This window comes from Lissotriton helveticus, chromosome 2_1, assembly GCF_964261635.1.
Source record: "Lissotriton helveticus chromosome 2_1, aLisHel1.1, whole genome shotgun sequence".
NCBI lineage: Eukaryota > Metazoa > Chordata > Amphibia > Caudata > Salamandridae > Lissotriton > Lissotriton helveticus.
In genome coordinates, this window is record NC_136059.1 from 1,637,183,903 (window position 1) to 1,637,202,076 (window position 18,174).

The 18,174-nt window shown below is 46.0% G+C and overlaps 1 protein-coding gene across 3 annotated transcripts in view; it reads right to left on the reverse strand.

Annotated features, from left to right (window-relative positions):
• The window catches only part of SEC24B (SEC24 homolog B, COPII component), a 722,844-nt gene extending 711,177 nt beyond the window's left edge, over positions 1-11,667 (reverse strand). For 2 of the 3 annotated variants that reach the window (XM_078676585.1, XM_078676583.1), the window contains exon 1: positions 11,499-11,647. In XM_078676585.1, the coding sequence (XP_078532711.1) occupies positions 11,499-11,571 (73 nt within the window). In that variant the 5' untranslated portion in view covers positions 11,572-11,647. Of the gene's footprint in view, positions 1-11,498 lie in introns of all 3 variants that reach the window. The other variant, XM_078676584.1, reaches the window with a different exon arrangement.
• Positions 11,668-18,174: the final 6,507 nt, after the last annotated feature.

The following is an 18,174-nucleotide window of genomic DNA, read 5'->3' on the forward strand; positions in this document are numbered from 1 at the left end:
TTAAAAACATTTATTCCCATCAAAATTCCCACTCGGCGTGGAGGCAGTTTACATGTTTTTTTTTAATGTGTACATATTTGTAGTTCATAAAGATTATTACAGATTAAAGGATCATGCAGAACAATAAATGTATTGTGGGTCTCAGTTGTAATTTTAGAGGTTCAATCCCCTTTGCCGATATAATTGTTCTTCCCCACAAAATCTAAAAATGTATGTTGGTATTTTGTGTTGTCCACTCACATAAAGAGAAATCATTTTTAAAACATATACAATTATAAGTACATACTGCATATTTATTAAAGTGTGCTTAGAAATGCATCATTTGCCACACATTTCCTCAAAAGGTTCCTTGCGTAAGAAACAGCTATCCCACTATAAAGGAGAACTTAATTTCTATCCACTTTTGACCAATGTTCCTTACCCATATATATATTTTTTTAACTTTATTTATGTTGTTGGCATACATGTACATTACTGCATTACGTTCATTTAACAGTACATTTTCACAATTAGCACTTTCTATATTGGCAACACTTTATACAGCTTTTGTACAAAGACATAGGACATCCATAGTGGTCACATATCTAAGAAAGATCTTATGAATCACTGATTGGTTCCTGTTGACGCATATAGGTAAGGAAAGGTTCCCAAATGTCTTGGGGTCGAGATCTCGAAGGCATCAAGTCCCAGTAGCAAGACAACTTCAACTGTTCATGACATTAAGAAATGTCTGTTATCCAGTCTCTCGGTTTGGGCGCCAAAGGGCCTCCCAGCACATCGCGACCCTGCGTTTGGCGAGGAGTAATAGCAATGGGGTAAGTCTGCAAGAGCTTTTGGGTATCTCTGCTACATGTCCCAGTAAACCAGTTAGGGGGCGAGGGGGCCAGTTGCAATTGTTTGATTTCCCCAACCACCCGGAAGAGCTCCACCCAGTACGCTGCTATTGCTGGGCACTGCCAGGCGAGATGAATGAAGTCTGCTGCCTCCGCATGGCATCATGTGCACTGAGAGTCTAGTAATAAGCCCATTTTGTGCAATAGCATTGGAGTGAGGTTGGGGCGGTGTAGAAAGTTGAAGTGAATGAGACGCAGCCTATAGTTTGGGGATAATAATTGGAGTTGGCCGCAACAGAATGACCATTGTGCGTCCGTGAGTGGAAGATTGCGGTCCTCACCCCAGGCCTCTCAAGCTGGTGTCAGTGTTACCGGCGAGGTATTTTGCACACATTGATATAGTGACGGGAAGAGGTTCCTCGACGAGGTGGCAGTGTATATGTATTCTAGTGCAGGAAGGGTCTCCGGGGGTGCCGGGAATGTTGGGAGAAGTCCACAGCACGTCGCTCGCAGCTGGAAGTATAGAAATGTGTCCATCAGTGTGGCAGGTGTTGTTGCTGGGTCACAAAAAAGGTCCCTGGGAAAGAGATCAGCAAAGGTGTGCATGTTGAGTCTGTCTGCTCGGCTGCAAGCGCCCACATCCTGTGGCCAGGGTCTTAGAGGGTACCTCCGTATCAGGACAGATGGGCGTAGAGAAGAGACACCCCCGTGAGCCGTGCCAGCCCATCCACGTCCATCTCATACACTGTGATGTGTCTATTTCAGAAGTGGGCCTTCTATAATATGGGGCAAATAGGGCTGTGGTTAGAGGCCATGGTAAGACCGTGTCTATCTCCATCGCGACGTGGGGCTGAAATGGCATGGGTTGCGTCCAGTAATTTAGGAAGTGGGCCTGGGCACAGAGCGCATATAACTGCAGGTCTGGTGCACCTAGCCCTCCCTGAAGCTGTGGTAGGGTCAACAATTCGTTTTTGACCCTGGGCGGCTTTCCCGCCCATACCAATACGATGAGGTTTGACCTAAGTGGTTTGAAGAAGGCCTGTGTGATGGGGGTGGGAATATTTATGAATAGGTAAAGAAACTTTGGCAGAACCACCATCTTTGCAATGGCGATTCGGCCCGTTCAAGATAAAGGTAGCTTTGTCCATAGAAGGATGCGCTCTTCGAACCATGCCATCGCCCTGCCAAAGTTCGCCTGCCACAACTGAGTCAAGTTTCTGCTGATATACATTCCCAGTTCCTTACCCATATTTGATTTGAATCGGATAAGTACAGCTAACTGTACATGAAGAAAATTGCAGAGACCTGAGATATGTTTTAATAGACTTCTGTAGCGACCTTCTGACCGTGAGCACTCCACAAAAACAACAATAAACTATTATAACATATGGAAATGTGAAAGGATGGGATCCTTTGACATGCAACAAACCCGATCATGCAGGCATATCTGTCAAATGGCCCTATGCATATGACCTTCAACTAGTCCTCTTTTTCTGCCAATAGTAGTAAGTACACCATATCTTGTAGAGCTGTGTTTACAGAGGTAAAAGTGAAACAAGAATGGTCCATCACAGCCAGTTAACTTGCATACTGAAATGGAACTTGCCAACAGACAAGACAACCGAGGGCTTTTGCAGGTTAGGGGACTACTTAATAAAAATCCATGTTGCCTGAAAAACCTAGGGCAAATGATTAAATATTACACTGCTAGTGTAAAAAGCAAATGGTATGGAAAGCTTTAAAACCAGTCTTTGTTGTTGAAGCAGTCCCCCTTAAGAAAATGAGATAATCAATTATCTTGATAATGAAAGGCAGCCTCCATGGTTAAAACTAAACATAATAATCATAATCACTGATAGGGCCAGACTGAGAACCCAAAGCAGACCTAGCAAATGTTGTCAGACAAGCCACCATACGGTGCATAGTGACTGCAGCGAGCAAGCCCGACCATTATAAGGAGAGTTGGGGGGGTTTCTCCTCCAAGATAATTTGGGCAAAAATAGCACCTTCTACAACACATTTGTTAGTATATATATATATATATTCAACAGTATTAGCTCTTCAACCTTAGTATATGATGACCTTACATTGCACCAGGATAATCTTTGTTAGCAACATTCAATGATTTCCTCATTATCACCTTCCAACAGAGACCCTCATCTCTTCATCGCCCCTCTCTCGCATGTATTTAAATTGTTTTATAGTGCCTCTCATACCAGTGTAAGTGTTAGGGCACTTTACATCACACCAAAATACAGAGACAATAAATCATACATGTGTAAATCGGTGAATACTAAATGTAATATAAGACAATGGTGTAGGATTCATGTCATCCATACTAGCAGGCATTTTTTTAAGAGTGCTTGGTCTGGAGAAGCGCGAACTCAGGATTCAGAACATAGCACAGTACTTAGGGTTGGCTTTACTACTAAGAATGTATCTCTACCCACGCAACCCCTTTTTAATTTTAGCAACATTAGGATAATGAAAGACTCAGGAAAAAAACTGTGTTCTAAACTGTAGCAGGAAGTTTGCATGCTGCTCTGTGATTCCACTTCATAACTTACTTTGCAATATTATGACTTTAATTTATGAACTGCACTGTAACAAAAGGATCCCTTTGACAAAAGCAGGAACCCGCTAAACTATGCGCATAAAATACTGTTTCTCTAGCAGCATGGTACACGTCCTTTGCAGCTGGCATATTAACCCTCTGCTCTACTTTAGATGAGTCAAAACTGCCACTAGACAAAAACCTCACTCCAGCAAGTACATTAATTACCAGACTTATCTTGACTTTTACTGTTGCCTGAAAACAACTGAATAAACAAGGAACTCTTCAGTGGGTGCTTTCGAAACTGCTGCACTGCTAAAAAAATAAATTAAACAAAAATGCCCCCGACCCCAGTAACAAAACTAGCTCCCTCACCCTTTCAGCCTCCTGAGAAAACAACCAATGTCTGCTACAGCCAGTCTGGCCTTGATCACAGAATTTGGGGCATGCAAAGCTAAAGCAAGACATTGGAAACAAGGCAAATTATCTCCTAGTAAAAATTAATATGAAGCACCGCAAGAAAGGTAATAAATAAACAGGCCAATAAATTGAGAGTATAACAAAAGGAAGGCTTTGTGACTGAAATCAGGAGTAGTGCTGGGAACATGACAACACTAGGACAGGGACTACATTAATACTGTGAGACACAGAAAATATGCATTTCTTTTGGTAAGACAGGAAACAAGCATTTACAATGCAACAGTTTCGCCTTTGGAAAAGTTTGAGCTATTGGCATTATGAATGACAAACGTTTTATTTATGTGTTAGTTTTGAAAACAGATAAATAAATGGCATTGTCATTTACAATGGCAATAGCTTAATCTCTCGCAAATGCGATTTGTATTGCAACTATTTCACTTATCATTTTGCACTACAATGAAAACTGGCTTGTGCATTTACTCCTGCAGAAGAGTATCAAGAGGAGAGGCCCTGTTGCAGACCCGTGGAGTTTCAAGTATCTGTTGTGCATCACCTCATAACAAACAGCATAATTGTAAACGGGACTGAGAAAACTTTTTTTTTTTAAGAGGAGTGCCCCTCTAAAAGAAAGGCCCCGGTCTCTACTGCTTTCTTTTACAAGGACGCACTTGGTTGTTGTGAGGCGCAGGTTGAAAAGAGAAATTGCGTTGTCAGTCCTCGCCCTGGTCCAGTCAGCAGGGCCACATTGGTGCTGCCATACCCAACCTAGCGCTGCCAACTGCATGCCCAATGAACTCAGTGCAGCAACGTGTGCCCACCCTCATGCTAAAGCAAGCCACCCTGTCCTGAAGGCAGCAGCCCTGGTTCCGCCGCGGTGTCGCCGCCCTGGTCTCCCTGGTCCAGCGGGTGTCTTCCTGCTGCGCCCGCTCTCTTATCGACCAGTCAGTCACTTTCCCTCATCCGAAGCCCTGCTCCGTGCTGCACGTGTTCCTACGCATTGATGCTGCATCTTTGTTCTCACTCATAGGGTCCAAGAGAGCAGAGAAAGCTTCTGCAGGACCGGACCTGATAGTAGACATATCAAGGTTTGGGTCAGTTTACGCCTCTCCTCCCCCCATTTACTCCACAGGTTCAGATAAACAATAAAAGCTGCTCACAGCCCTGAAGCACAACCGCACACAGGGGCGAGAGCACACACCCACGATCACACCTTAAAGGGAAATAGTGAGGTAGCATAAGAGTATTACAACTAGTAATGTAAATAAAACATTCTTTGGCCCAAGGTATACATCTCTTCGTAGCAGCCATGACTGTACCAACTGTGCACAGAGTGCCTCAGGTGGAGGGTGTTGGGGCTGCCCTCTGAAAGCAGAGCCATGGAAGCTTCGGGAACAGTCAGCATGATATCAGGCTCTATCAGGGCAGACACTAAAACATCAAATCCAAGGTCGGAGTGTAGCTGCAGCGAAGCAACACTGTGGTGTCCTGGCCCTGGACTCCATTAGTCTGCTCCACTGACCCTGCAGGTGAAGGGAGAGTGCAGAGTTAGGACTCAGGGCAGGTGACCCTGTCTGCAGACCACCCGTGCTGGCTTTTCCCCTCCAGGGTGCAGGCTAGGAGCACACGACACCCCGACCTCCTCAGCAGGGAGTGTTTATAGTGCCCTCTCCGCCTGCCAGTCGCCCTGGCACCCACCTGCTGCTGAAGTCCATGAGCCCTGAGCACGGTGCCAGGCACGGACTGATGCCCGGCTGCTGCCACAGCGGAGAGCTGGTTGGCCGCTCCGCCATATCTTCCTGCAATCCAGAGGTGGCTGGTGGCCCCTTGGTTGGTGCTACTCTGCAATCATGGCAAATGAAGCGCCGCTTTGGGGCACCAGGCACCATCTCCATTGCTGGCACTGTTCACCCATTCAAAAATACCGACGGATACCGCAGCACTGTCGTGGATTGGGACCGGCATAGTGACGTGCGCCTTGCCATGTTGCATGACGTCATTGTAACTCTATTGCAGAATGGTGGCGATAAGAGTGACAGGTTTGACAGCCCAGGTAGAATCACGCTCGGCTGTGGGCTCCATTAAACTTAATAAATGTAACATCTGGCATCATGGCATTTATTTCCCCTTCATAACACACCTCTGGGCAGATGTGCCCCAGTGGAGCATTTACCGCCATCTTTACCAGAGTCCCAGCTTCTTGCCAGACGGCTGAGACCCACGGAGAAGGAGACCCGACACGAGGGAAGGAGGAGGCGCACGGGGATGCACGGGACAGAGGCGCAGGGGACATGGTGACTTCTACTACGGGGGGAGGGGCGGACACCGACAATGTGTCCCGACGCCCCTCTCCCCTTGCAGGCACTCACCGGGTCCGGCGGCTGCTGGACGAGAGCTCCCGCTCCTCGGGACTCTCCGGGGCCGCGGAGGGACGTTCTCTTTCCCCGGGGCTCCTCCTGTGCAAGCAGATCGACTCACCTGCACCTTGCGACGGCGGCACTTCTCCGGTCTCCCTTTTCGGCATGGGAGACCGGCAACATCGACGGCGGCAATCTCGCTGGCACTTCTCCGGTCTCCCTCTTTGGCATGGGAGACCGGCAACGTCCTCCGCATCTCCCGGGGCTCCCTCCAGGCCACGGGAGCCCCGCGGGCGCCGCCATACTTCTTGCCGTCTTCCTTCTTCCCCCGGGCTGCGGGGGGCGGGCACTTCCGGCCGGCCGCGCTAGGATTGGCCGGCCGGCCGGTCACTTCCGGGTCGCCGCGGGCAGCGCGGCGGCCCGTCTCTAGCTCAGGCAGGCGGGCGGCGAAGTTTCCCGAGGAGTGGGCTCCCTCGTGGACCAGCAGTGACGTCCACGCAGCTTCACCAATCAGGAGCAGGATAGTCACTGGTGCCGGCAATGCCGGACCAGATTCGGGGGCGTTCCCGGCTTTCGGCTGACGTCGCGTGACGTCGGCAAAAGCCAAAGAATCTCGGGAACGCCTCCGAATCTGGTCCGGCATTGACGGACAGGCCCCTCGTCCAATGGCTAGGCTCCATTTATGGAGCCAGCCAATGAATGACGAGGGCCGACCCAAAGCCACACTACAGTTCTCATTAGATTTCTCCTGCGCAAAAGCTGCTTGCGCAGCTTTTTGCAGTCGAAACCTAAAAATGACAAGTACATCCTATCCGAGACACAAGACCCACTGATCACACTTGTATACGTTTAGTTGGTAGACTCAACATTTCCCTCCAAACGCAACAGATACCTCTTTTTTTTTTTGTTCAATAAGTTTTTATTGGTTGTTTCAGCAGTAACAAACAGTGATTAGATCCAGTAGTACAGTTATGATCAGAAGTTCACGGTTTAAAAGTGCTGTACAGTACGTTACAACAATAGTCGATGACAAATTCAAGAGTACAATAACCAATATCTCGCCGGAGGAACCAGTCTACATACTGGACCATGAATAGCTTGAAAATAATAAATGCTGTGGTTTACCAAAATACACACATAAAATGGACTACACAAGCTCACCATCTTTAGTGGCTCTCAGTGTTGGGGGTCTTTGAGGCCAGAGGAGAGGAGATGCCTCCTAAACATATGGGGGCCCACCGACCTAAATACCTCACAGACGCAACGGTCTACCTTGGGCTTCATGTTAGCGAAAAGAAATATAGCCCAGCTATGGGGAGCCGAACAGCCTCCTTCTCTGGAAGTGTTGGAAAACAACTTACATTGGTGTATGATTAGGGAAAAAACGACATATCTCGCGAGGGGACGCCCTTGAAAGTGGTCACTGGTGTGGGGACCCTGGAATCATTACAGAGGAGAAATTTGCACGTCACCTAGAAATCCTGTTTTAGATTAACCCCCATCCACGTGAAGTTCCCTTTTGTTTGGGATATCATTTTTCCTGGTACCCCCTGATATGTTATTTGCAACATGGCAGTGACCTCTGTAATGTGATTTTTGCGGAAGCTTTTAAGAAAAAGAATTATTAAAAAAAATAAGTTGATCCCAGTTTAGGTTAGAGTTAAAAACATTCCCCAAATAGCTAAAAATGTTTTACCTTCTCAATAACTGTCCCATTCACTGTGTATTTTCATGTTTTTGTTAATTTTGACCAACATACCATGACAAAGGATTTCTTATAATTCACCTTCAGGTCTAGTGACATCATATATTCAGTAAAAGCATCCAAACATCCCTGAAGGCTATTGGCGGTCAAGGCCATCAAGACCGTGTCGTCAGCATACGACAATAAAGGTACTTGGGCACCTGCTATTTTTATGAAGTCCAAGTGTATGTTTAACAGAAACTGCTCCACCCCATTTGTGTAAACCAAAAATAAAAACGGGGCTAGAATGCAGCCTTGCCGGACCCCCTCTGTCAACGCGATGGGCTTGGCCTTCTCTCCCCCTGAGCCATAACGGATAACTACAGAGGTGGAAGCATGCAGTCTACGGAGGAGAGTGACAAGTGGTTCCTCAAAGCCCAGATCATCCATCAATGCCCACAACTTGCTCCTGCACACCGTGTCAAAGGCACTGGAAAAGTCCATGAAGGCCAGGTGCATCAACGCCCCCCTGGCCTTCATGTACTTACCAATGATCATCAACAAGTTGAGGCACTGCTTGACAGTTCCCATTCCCTTCCTAACCCCATATTGGGTATGTGACATTAGCCCAGCATTGTTAGCCCATGACTCCTGGCGTGCCAGAATTACCCTCCCCCATCACCTTTCATGTGGCCTCTATAAGGGAAATCGGCCTGTAACTGGTCAGATCGTTTCTATTTCCCTTTTTAAATATCGGCACTACCATGGCTTTCTTCCAAGATTGTGGGGTCTGGCCCGTTATAACAGCTCTAAAAACATTTAATAGTACAGGCCCCAGAGTGCTGGATTTCTTTTAAAGAGGTCCAAAGGTACCCCATCTGGGCCTGGTTTTTAGAGGCAATGCCCTTTCTAATGGCCTCCGGCACTTCATCTAAAGTTAGGGATACACTTAATTGCCGGGCTGATTCAGGATTAAAAAATATATCTGACTGACTGACCTGTGGACTGATATCGTTTGGGTTAAAAATCTTGCAAAAATGGGACTCCCAAGTTAAACCCGTTATATTTGTTTCCACGTTCCTGCTTACATCCATGAAAAGTGGACGATTTATCACCTCCCAGAAGGACCTAGAATCTCTTAGCATTCGTGCCTTTTCAAAGTCTTCCCAGGTCTGGCGTCTCATTTCTTCTTTTCTACGCTCTATTATATTTTTATGAGACCGTCTAGCTTCCTTAATCAAGGACCTGTCCCGTGGTACTGTACTTTATGCTGTTTTTAAAGCTCTATTTGCCGCTGAGCACTCCAAATCAAACCATTTATATTCAGGGAGATTCATTTTTTTTTTACGGATTTAAACAGATTTTTTGCCACATCTTCACATATGATTTCAAAACTCCCTATGATGGATTCCGGGGGAGGTAAGTAGGTTAAACAGGTCATCACGTCAAATAAATTGGACTCAATTATTTTCTCCTCAAATTTGACATGATCCAAAGTATTCCATTTCAACTTTACCCCTTGGTTACAATGATATTTTATAGGGCAGTCCACAGCCATCCCCTTCGAAGCCTTAAACCACCAGTCACCAACTGTATGTACATGGAATACCTGAAAAGATCTGTCGCATGCCTCTGTTTTATAGAGGATTTTAATTTAGTGACTAGTCCATCACTGCCACTGCTTAGTTTCAGCCGGTGGTTTAAGGCGCTCAGAAACAGTACTTAATGGTCAAAATCCAGCACTTACGAAAGTCTGCAATATAGTTGTGCTGCACGTCTAATTTAGAAAGACATCGACAGATTTATGATAATTCAATATTCATTAACAATGGCTAAAACCTGCTGCCTAAGCTATTCTTATATCTTTGGGTGCCTACAACATCTGATTTGTCACAGTTGTGTTGTTACTGTCATTGGCAGCACTGGCAGGGACAATGGGTGGTGTAATCTGTAGTGTCCTCCAGACAGCGCCTTTCACTTATATATTTTTTTGTTTACAAATTAAGCACTGATATAGGTCTCAAGTAAAACTAAAATATGACTGCTTCTTCACATCACACAATGACAATCAGATATGGGATGATATTAACAAAGTCCAATTCAGCAGATTTCGCCACCATTTCTCCCTCCAAACTACACCTGCTCAAGACGACAAATATCTCAAAATGGACAACGGAGTGCAGAAACCAGCTAAGTGGACTATGCTTATCAGAAATACCATAAACGAACCTGCCGGCGACGATGGGGGATACCTACGTTCTAAAGTTGTTGGATAGCTTGAATCCACTGCCGCCCCTGGTCTTGGACCCCCCAACTTGGAGAGCCAGATAACTAAGTCCATTAGATAACCTAACCATTCACGATTCCATGATTCGCAGGTTGGAGGGGGACTAGTGTTCCTATGGACAGAAATACGCAAGGGATCCGCTGCGACCCTTTGTCCCCTGGAAGACATATGTCACATCCCATCTCTTACGATATGAAATGCTAATATCATTCACATCCTCCTGGTCCCAGATAGCTGCATTGAGCAGCGCCAGCCGGATAGTCTGGGAGTTGAATTTCTTATCTATTGTTCCTTCTTTAAAGTTGTATTGGTGAATTGAAAGCTTGACTATTTCTATATGGAAAAAAATGTATGGGCTCCTGTTCCAATCTTCCTCCCTTTTCTTAGATATCACTCTGAGGGACCGATACATGGTGCAACTGGCTAACTCGATTTCTTACATGTCGGCTTATCAAAAAGAGAATATTAAACCACTATATAAATATGTAATCACTGGTCTTGGTAACATATGTAAAGCCGTTTCATTGAAAATACCAAAAAAGAGATTTTTCACACAAAAAATAAACAATCCTGCTCAAACCAGCCAGTTTACTCATATTTCATCATCTCTTACACCGCTAAGTTCTGCGTCCTGTAATACTATAACCACACCTCAGTACCCACATGCACGATATAGAAACACTTCCAACATGCGATCAAAAAACAAAGGCAACACCATTAATTTCTAACTACACACCCTACACGATGTATCATACTGGCCATGTAGGCAAGTGGTTTTCAATCACCCCACATAGGGATAGTAAGTGCTAAATACATTTTGCAACACAATACACGAGTGATACTGTTAACTTGGCAACTATGCCTGTCTGCTAGTTACATACTTATGACATATTTTTATAGCTCTGTCCTCGTGTGCCCATCTTTGCTAGTAGTCTCATACACAAGCCAACTTATTACGAACACTATTGGTCCATTTATTTTACTTGGAGAAATTAGATTGTTTAGGAGAGAAAAGGTAGACTAAAAGTTCTGAAATTCCACCAAATTGTACAGTTTTTAAAGTGACACCTCACCTTCAATCCCAAAAACACATTTAGTTAAATAGAGAAGATTGTATCTCATTCTTCCCGTGTTCTTTACTGTCGAAACTAGGGTACATGTGCAAGTGTCAACATCTCTCCTAATCAGTCTTTCATGTCCGGGGACACCTGGCTCTTATTGTGCCTGCCTCTGTCAGTAACCAGTGAGCTAGGGTGCACGGTGTGTCATTTTCCTAGCCAGAGCATCTGTCAGTGCCTTTGTGTCCATCTGTCAGTGTCAGTAACTGCCAATGTGTCTTTCAGTGTCTTGGCGCCCCCTCTCTCACCGTTACTCCGGTTTTCGGGGTTCTGAGCTGCCCCGGATTGTCCCTGCAGTGGGACTCGCGGCGGGCCCGACATTGCTGGTGCTCGGTCCCCCGTCGCCAACGGAACCGAACTCCGTAGAGCACTCTGAGCCGGCTGAGCCAGCACGAGATCCGTAGATCCCGCGAGAGCAACGACGAGAGGCGCAGGCAGGTGACATAGAAGGACATCTAGATGCTCAGCGAGAGCACGAGATGCGCACAGCGCCCTCTGTGGCTGCAGGCCGGCAATGCAGCTCGTGGAGTATAGGTTCATAGTCACAGGTAGGCCGCCGAGTAAGCCAAAATATGTACAGGAAATGTGGGTCTGTTGGCATGTGCGCATAAAATATGATAAAGGCTCTTCAAAATTTTAAAAAAATACATTCAACAGTTTAGACATTAATACGCATTATAAGTTCAAAGAGAGGCAATGAAGAACAAGCATTAGCAAATCCAATAGGTCTTTCCTTCAATATTGGCGTTCTCAATGTTTCTAGCCATGTTGTACATGGCTAAAAGTTTTTTTTTTAAGTACTATGACTCGGCCAGCACTGTCCACATCGTAGCGCTTTTTTTATGCCTCATAGAAACATAATCACTTCACAGAATAAACATTTATGTAAACAAACAAAAACCACAAGTCAAAATACACAGGTGAAACCAAAACAAGGGCACTCAAAAAGATCAGAGACAAACCGCACCTCAAAGAAATAATCACATTAAAAAAAAATGCAGTCAAACCCAAACATGGACACTCAACAAGATCAGAGACAAAATGGACCTCACAAAAATAATCACATATTAAAACAAGTATTGAGATATACACCTACCATGGCAAAACAGACAAGCACATCAAAGTCAAATGAACTCTGTTTGTCATACAGACGCATGCATGAACACACACAAACACATTCCTTATGGATCCAAGCATGCGTCACATAAAAAAAAGAAACACAAATAAATCTCTCTCGCACATACACTGCCACCGCCAAACAGATCACCAGGCAGATGAAAAAACACAAACATGGCTAAAAGAAAGAAACACTTGATGCAAACACAAATATACCTAAAAGAGCCAAACAGTTGTGTCTTACAAATGCAAGTCACAGATATATAAATACACACATCCTAAAGACCAACTGAATGAAGGTGTAATGGTCCCCGTTCTAGTTGTTGCACACACCACTCCCACCCATCCACACATCCGCAGGCCAGGCGTGGCCTGCGGGGAAGTAATAAAAGGAGGCTGTATGCAAGTGGGCGGCACTTCCGACCGTGACCCTGTGTATGAGTGTGGTTGTTTTCACCTGGGCCCCTGTTACCCCTGTCATATTCCCTTCCCTGAAACCATACCCCAGAGGTGCCGACCCCCGACAGAACACTGGCGACGAGGGTGGGATGACCAGAGGCATTCGTGGTCACCCCGACGATAACACAAATCGAAGAGCCTTACCCAGGCCTGGTCGGACCTGCCTGCCGGAGAGCGGTGGCGGCATCAATGCCGGGAAGTGCCTGGAAGAAGACCGTCCGCCAAGAAGAACCCTGCCGGTAAGCAGCGAGTGGCAAGGGCTGCAAGGATGAACCGGCAGGGGAAGAAACCAGACGGCGCGAGCGAGGCGAGGGAGCTGGACAATGCTCCGACGCCATCTCACCGGCAAGGCCAGGCGCGCATGCGCACTGCGGACTGAGGCCTACTCCCAATACGCAAACCGCGTGTGGAGGTGCCGGGACGGCACTGAGGCCTAGGACACGTGGGAAATAGCGCGAACCACGTGCAAAACCGGCGCGCTGGATGAACAAGATGAGATAAAAGATAAAACAGACACCTGTAAAGGCAAACAGCCTGATAACTTCAAGGGGCACCGAGAGGGAGAGGAAAGAGGAGAAAAAAAAAAACGAGACAAAATTAAAACAAACACCTGTAGCTGCCATCAGTAACAGAGAGTGAACACCCCACGTTGCACCGGCGGCAAACAACTACAGGGAGAATCCACAAAACAAGGACAGCTAAATCACACACTGGTGCACAGGGCCAGGACAACAAGCAGAGGGGCAACCAGACAAACAAGCACTGCTAACTACAAACGCAACAAGCATCACCACCAGCCATGGGGGATAACGACGCACCCGCGGCCCTGGTTCACATCCCTTTTCAGCACGCCACATCAGGCGTTCTACCACCATTCAGCGAACTAGCAGACCAATCCACTGCATCTGTGGTAAATAAATAATTAATTACCGGTACTATTTTTGAATACATTAATAAAACAGATAGCTCAATAAATAAGAGGCAAGATCCGATGTATCTGAGTCGAACGGGCTTTATTCAGGCATAAGGGAAGGGACAGGATCGGGACAGCCTGAAATAGAATGGCATAGAAGGCAGCTGCAACGTTTCATCAACAGTACATGATATATATAGTAAAACATCACAATTACATTACATACAGTAGGCGTAACTAGTGACAAGCGTACGATAAGAACACATGGGCGTGAAAAGAAGGCGTGCACAGGGCGTGCACGTAGACATGTGATGAAAACGTCACAGAAGTGTCATAAAGTGGGTGGATACATAGAGGGGGCTACCTGAGCAGCTGGAACCTTTAACCTAGTGGTGCGCGCAAACGGGCCATGACGTGTTACCGGGGAGAACTGGGGGCTATGACTTCTGCACTAGAAGAGGAGACGAAAGTCTGCGATGTCAGGACGACATGTACCTATAGCATATCTGGTATCTGGTGTTTTGGAGTACATGTTGATAGAATCTAAAAGTTATCAGGGCAAAGGCTACTTGACACTAAGGCTGGTGCATGCATATATTCTTCGTGTATTGCGTGTGCTATGAATCTTCTATGAATATTAATACAGTAATTCACTTGCATGGAGACAGAAAGACTAGACCATAGCTGAAGCTGTTTATGTGGTTCAGTAGCTTAGGAATGTGAAGACGGAGAGCTGAACTGATAACTAGAGGCATAACATATTCTTGGCAGACAGGCAGGCAGAGCCAGGCCGGGCACCGCGCTGCGCGGCAGGAAGTAAGTGAAGGGTCAGGGATGCAGGTGGGGGCTGCATCGCTCCTCGGAGTGGGTTCAGGAGACTGGAGCTTGAATCTGGTGTCCGGGCCCTTTTGAGGCCTAGAAACGGGGACAATTCAATGAATTAACGTGCATAATGTAAAACGTGGGCAACATAGGCCTAATACTCGTTGCTTTCACGAGAACTGGAAACTGGCATACTAACGTTGGACACAACTATAATTGCGTCTTTAATCGATCATAGGGGGATATATGCATATCGATCATGCACATATATCATAGGATGGGGAACACGTAGGCACACATGACAAGGCAAAATTCAATTTTCCTCATTCCCTCCTTGTGCCCTACGTTTCCATCAGGAAACATCAATATTCATGATACCATCTATCTGTTCATATAGTATCATTTGCTCGTCTCGAATTGTCTTGCAACGGGACTTAGGACTATGAATACAAGAGGTAGCACACAAGCCGCAAATCGCAGGGCCACATTGAAAACAGAGACAGCAACTGAATATGATCATTACTGCTATACCCAGGAATGACAATACTTTCCATCCCCAGGCAGATATGATACTCCAGAGCCAACCGGACCATGTCCAGGTGCCTGGATTCTGGTGTAACTGATGGGCTATTTTATGAAGTCTGGTTATAGCTGAATAAACAGACGGTGCGTTACTAGGAATGAAAATGCAGCAACTAGATCCGATGACTCTACAAGCTCCTCCCCTATCGGCCAGTATGACGTCAAGGACGAGACGATTTTGGAGCACGACAAATCTCATAGCAGATTGCTCTTCAGTTAAGTTACCTAGAGCGGAAGTAGTCTCATTCACTACTGCTTCAAGGGTTCTGGTTAGCCTACGTATTAACTTACTATTCTGAACAGGACCTATGAAGAAAAAGAAACCTTTATTGAAGTCTTGATACTGTTCTAAGGTAGTTAAAGTTTGATCGACAATTGGGGACTCAGTCTCCCTTCTATGTCTAACGTGTACTAGATGTGTGTTTCTGTGATAATCGGATGGGGCTAGAAAAACGGGTGGCAGTAGGAAGGCAATGTAACATGTTCCATCCCAATCGAGGGGCAGACGAACATATGCGGTCTGGCCACATACAAAATAAGAATGACGTGAGGCTTTGAAAATAGATTTCCCACTGTCACTATACTCGACCACAGTAGTACAATCACTATGACCTACATGTGCGGAACCATTCTTTCTGACACATAATTCGCCTTTAACGGGTAGAACTAAAATAGCAGGCAAATCTGGAGTAGTCTCGGACTGAACATTCAAGACCATGAAATGCGAGGAATAATTACCTAGATCATATACTTCATTTTCTAGATCTAACCCTGTTCTATGGGAAGGACCTTCCTTGTCTGGGAAACATGTCTGATTCAGGAGAAACATATCATTTGAGGATGACGTTAACGTGGACCATGCTCCACACGAACCATTATGTGAAAATGGATAGGGAAAGAGTGGCAGAACTCCCTTCGGTGTCTGGAAAGGGGGGAGTCGACCACACACCCAACAATTAGTGGCATTGCTGGTCTGGTGTGAATAGTGTAACATTCGGATAAACGTATTATTGCGCATGGCAAGACGATAGGATAACTCGTGAGGAGGCAGGTCACTAAAAGTGTGCTCTACTGTAACATTAGAAAACATATGTACATGTGAATTAATAGGAAAACATAAATGTAAGGCATAACCTATGCAGGTAACCATAAGACTCAGAAATAGCATAAAAAATAAAGTAACAATACATCTACTTCGAAGATTCTTTTGATAACGTATTCTCTTAGAGTTTTGACTAACTCTCTCACTGTGTGGGTCTATCTCATACATGTCAGGAACCTGTCTAACCGTTTCACCCGAGAGGGACTTAGACAATTAAACTGGTTGACTTACTAGACCTCAGTTTTTCTTTATACTCCTGCTGCGGAGTTTTCTCTAACAGGGGAAGTTTAGATTCAGTGTCTGGGCAGTCCTTGAGAACGGGGCAGTCCTTGAAAACAGTCTTTGGTTTGAGTCCATGGAATCTCTTTACATGACTGGAGTGCAACCACCCCTTCCTGCCTTCGATCTTCACGGCGGTCCTTGTTGTTAGTAGGACAAGTCGGGGCTCCGTCCAGCGGGGCTCCAGCGGACTTGAACGATCAAAATTACGAATCAAAACGAGGTCGCCTGGTATGACCTCATGCGGTTTCACTTCGGTGTTGTCTGGAAAAGCAGCGGCAACCTGTGAACGACAAGAGTGTAGTGCAGACATCAAGGAGGCCAGGTAATCTGTCAGCATATTACTGTCAACATCTGTAATTGTACGTGGTCTAGGTGTACCCCACATGTTTGGGGGACGACCGAACACTACCTCGAAAGGGGACAGACCTGAACGGGAGTGAGCGACCATTCTCATATAGAAAAGGGCGACTGGCAGTGCTACTATCCAATCTACGCCTTTCTCTGCGCATACTTTGGCAATGCGGATTTTCAGAGTCTGATTATGTCTCTCTACGAGACCGGCTGCTTCAGGATGTCGTACACAATGGAACTTCCACTGGTACCCTAACAGAAGGGATACTTGTTTCATGAGTTCGGATGAGAATGGCTGGCCGTTATCTGAATACACGACCCTAGGCAATCCATAGCGGGGGAAAAACTCACGAACCAACTGCCTGGCAGTGGTCGCAGCTGTGTAATCTGGGACTGGATATGCTTCTGTCCACCTGGACAAAGCGCATACAACTACGAGGACATACTTGAAACCTCGACATCGCTCCATCTGAATATAATCCATCTGGAGGACTTCAAAAGGGTGGTCAGGAGGATGGAATCCACCTTGTTCCACCGGGACACCTTTACCTGGATTGAACTGACAACAGATCATGCAGGTACGCACTTTCTGCTTGGCTGCTGCTCGTAAATGCTTGTTAAACCAAAGGTTCTGAATACTGTCTAACATGGCCTTTTCTCCTAAGTGTGCTGGACTATGTGCGGTGTTAATAATGACTTGAACCATAGAGTCGGGGAGAAACCATGTGGCTTTTCCCTTCGTCAACCATCCTTGATCTGTCTGGACCCCTCCTTGTTCGGACCATTTCTTGATTTCATCTGGGGTAGCATGTAACTGTATATCTAGTACGTCTTGTGTAGGGTCCTTAACTGTCATACAAGTACTCTGATCTGGAATGTCTGTCTGTGTCATGTTAACTGGAATGTCTGGAGTCTGAGCTGTAAGCTTGGCTGTTCGATCTGCCAGGTCGTTACCCTGGGAAATGATGTCAGTGACTTTCGTATGTGCTTTGCACTTCATGATAGCGATAGCTGTCGGTAAATGTATTGCATCTAACAGAGCTTGAATGAGGGGGCCATGCTGAATCTTGGTTCCATGAGAAGTCATAAAACCTCTTTCTTGCCAGAGCACTCCAAAGTCGTGTACGACTCCGAATGCATAACGTGAATCTGTGTATATGTTTACTTTCAGGTTCTTTGCTCGTATGCAGGCTTGGGTCAGAGCGACAAGCTCTGCTGCTTGAGCAGACAGGGTGTCAATACGATGTGTTTCTATAACTTCAGTTTCAGTAGTCACTGCATACGCGGCTACTAGTTC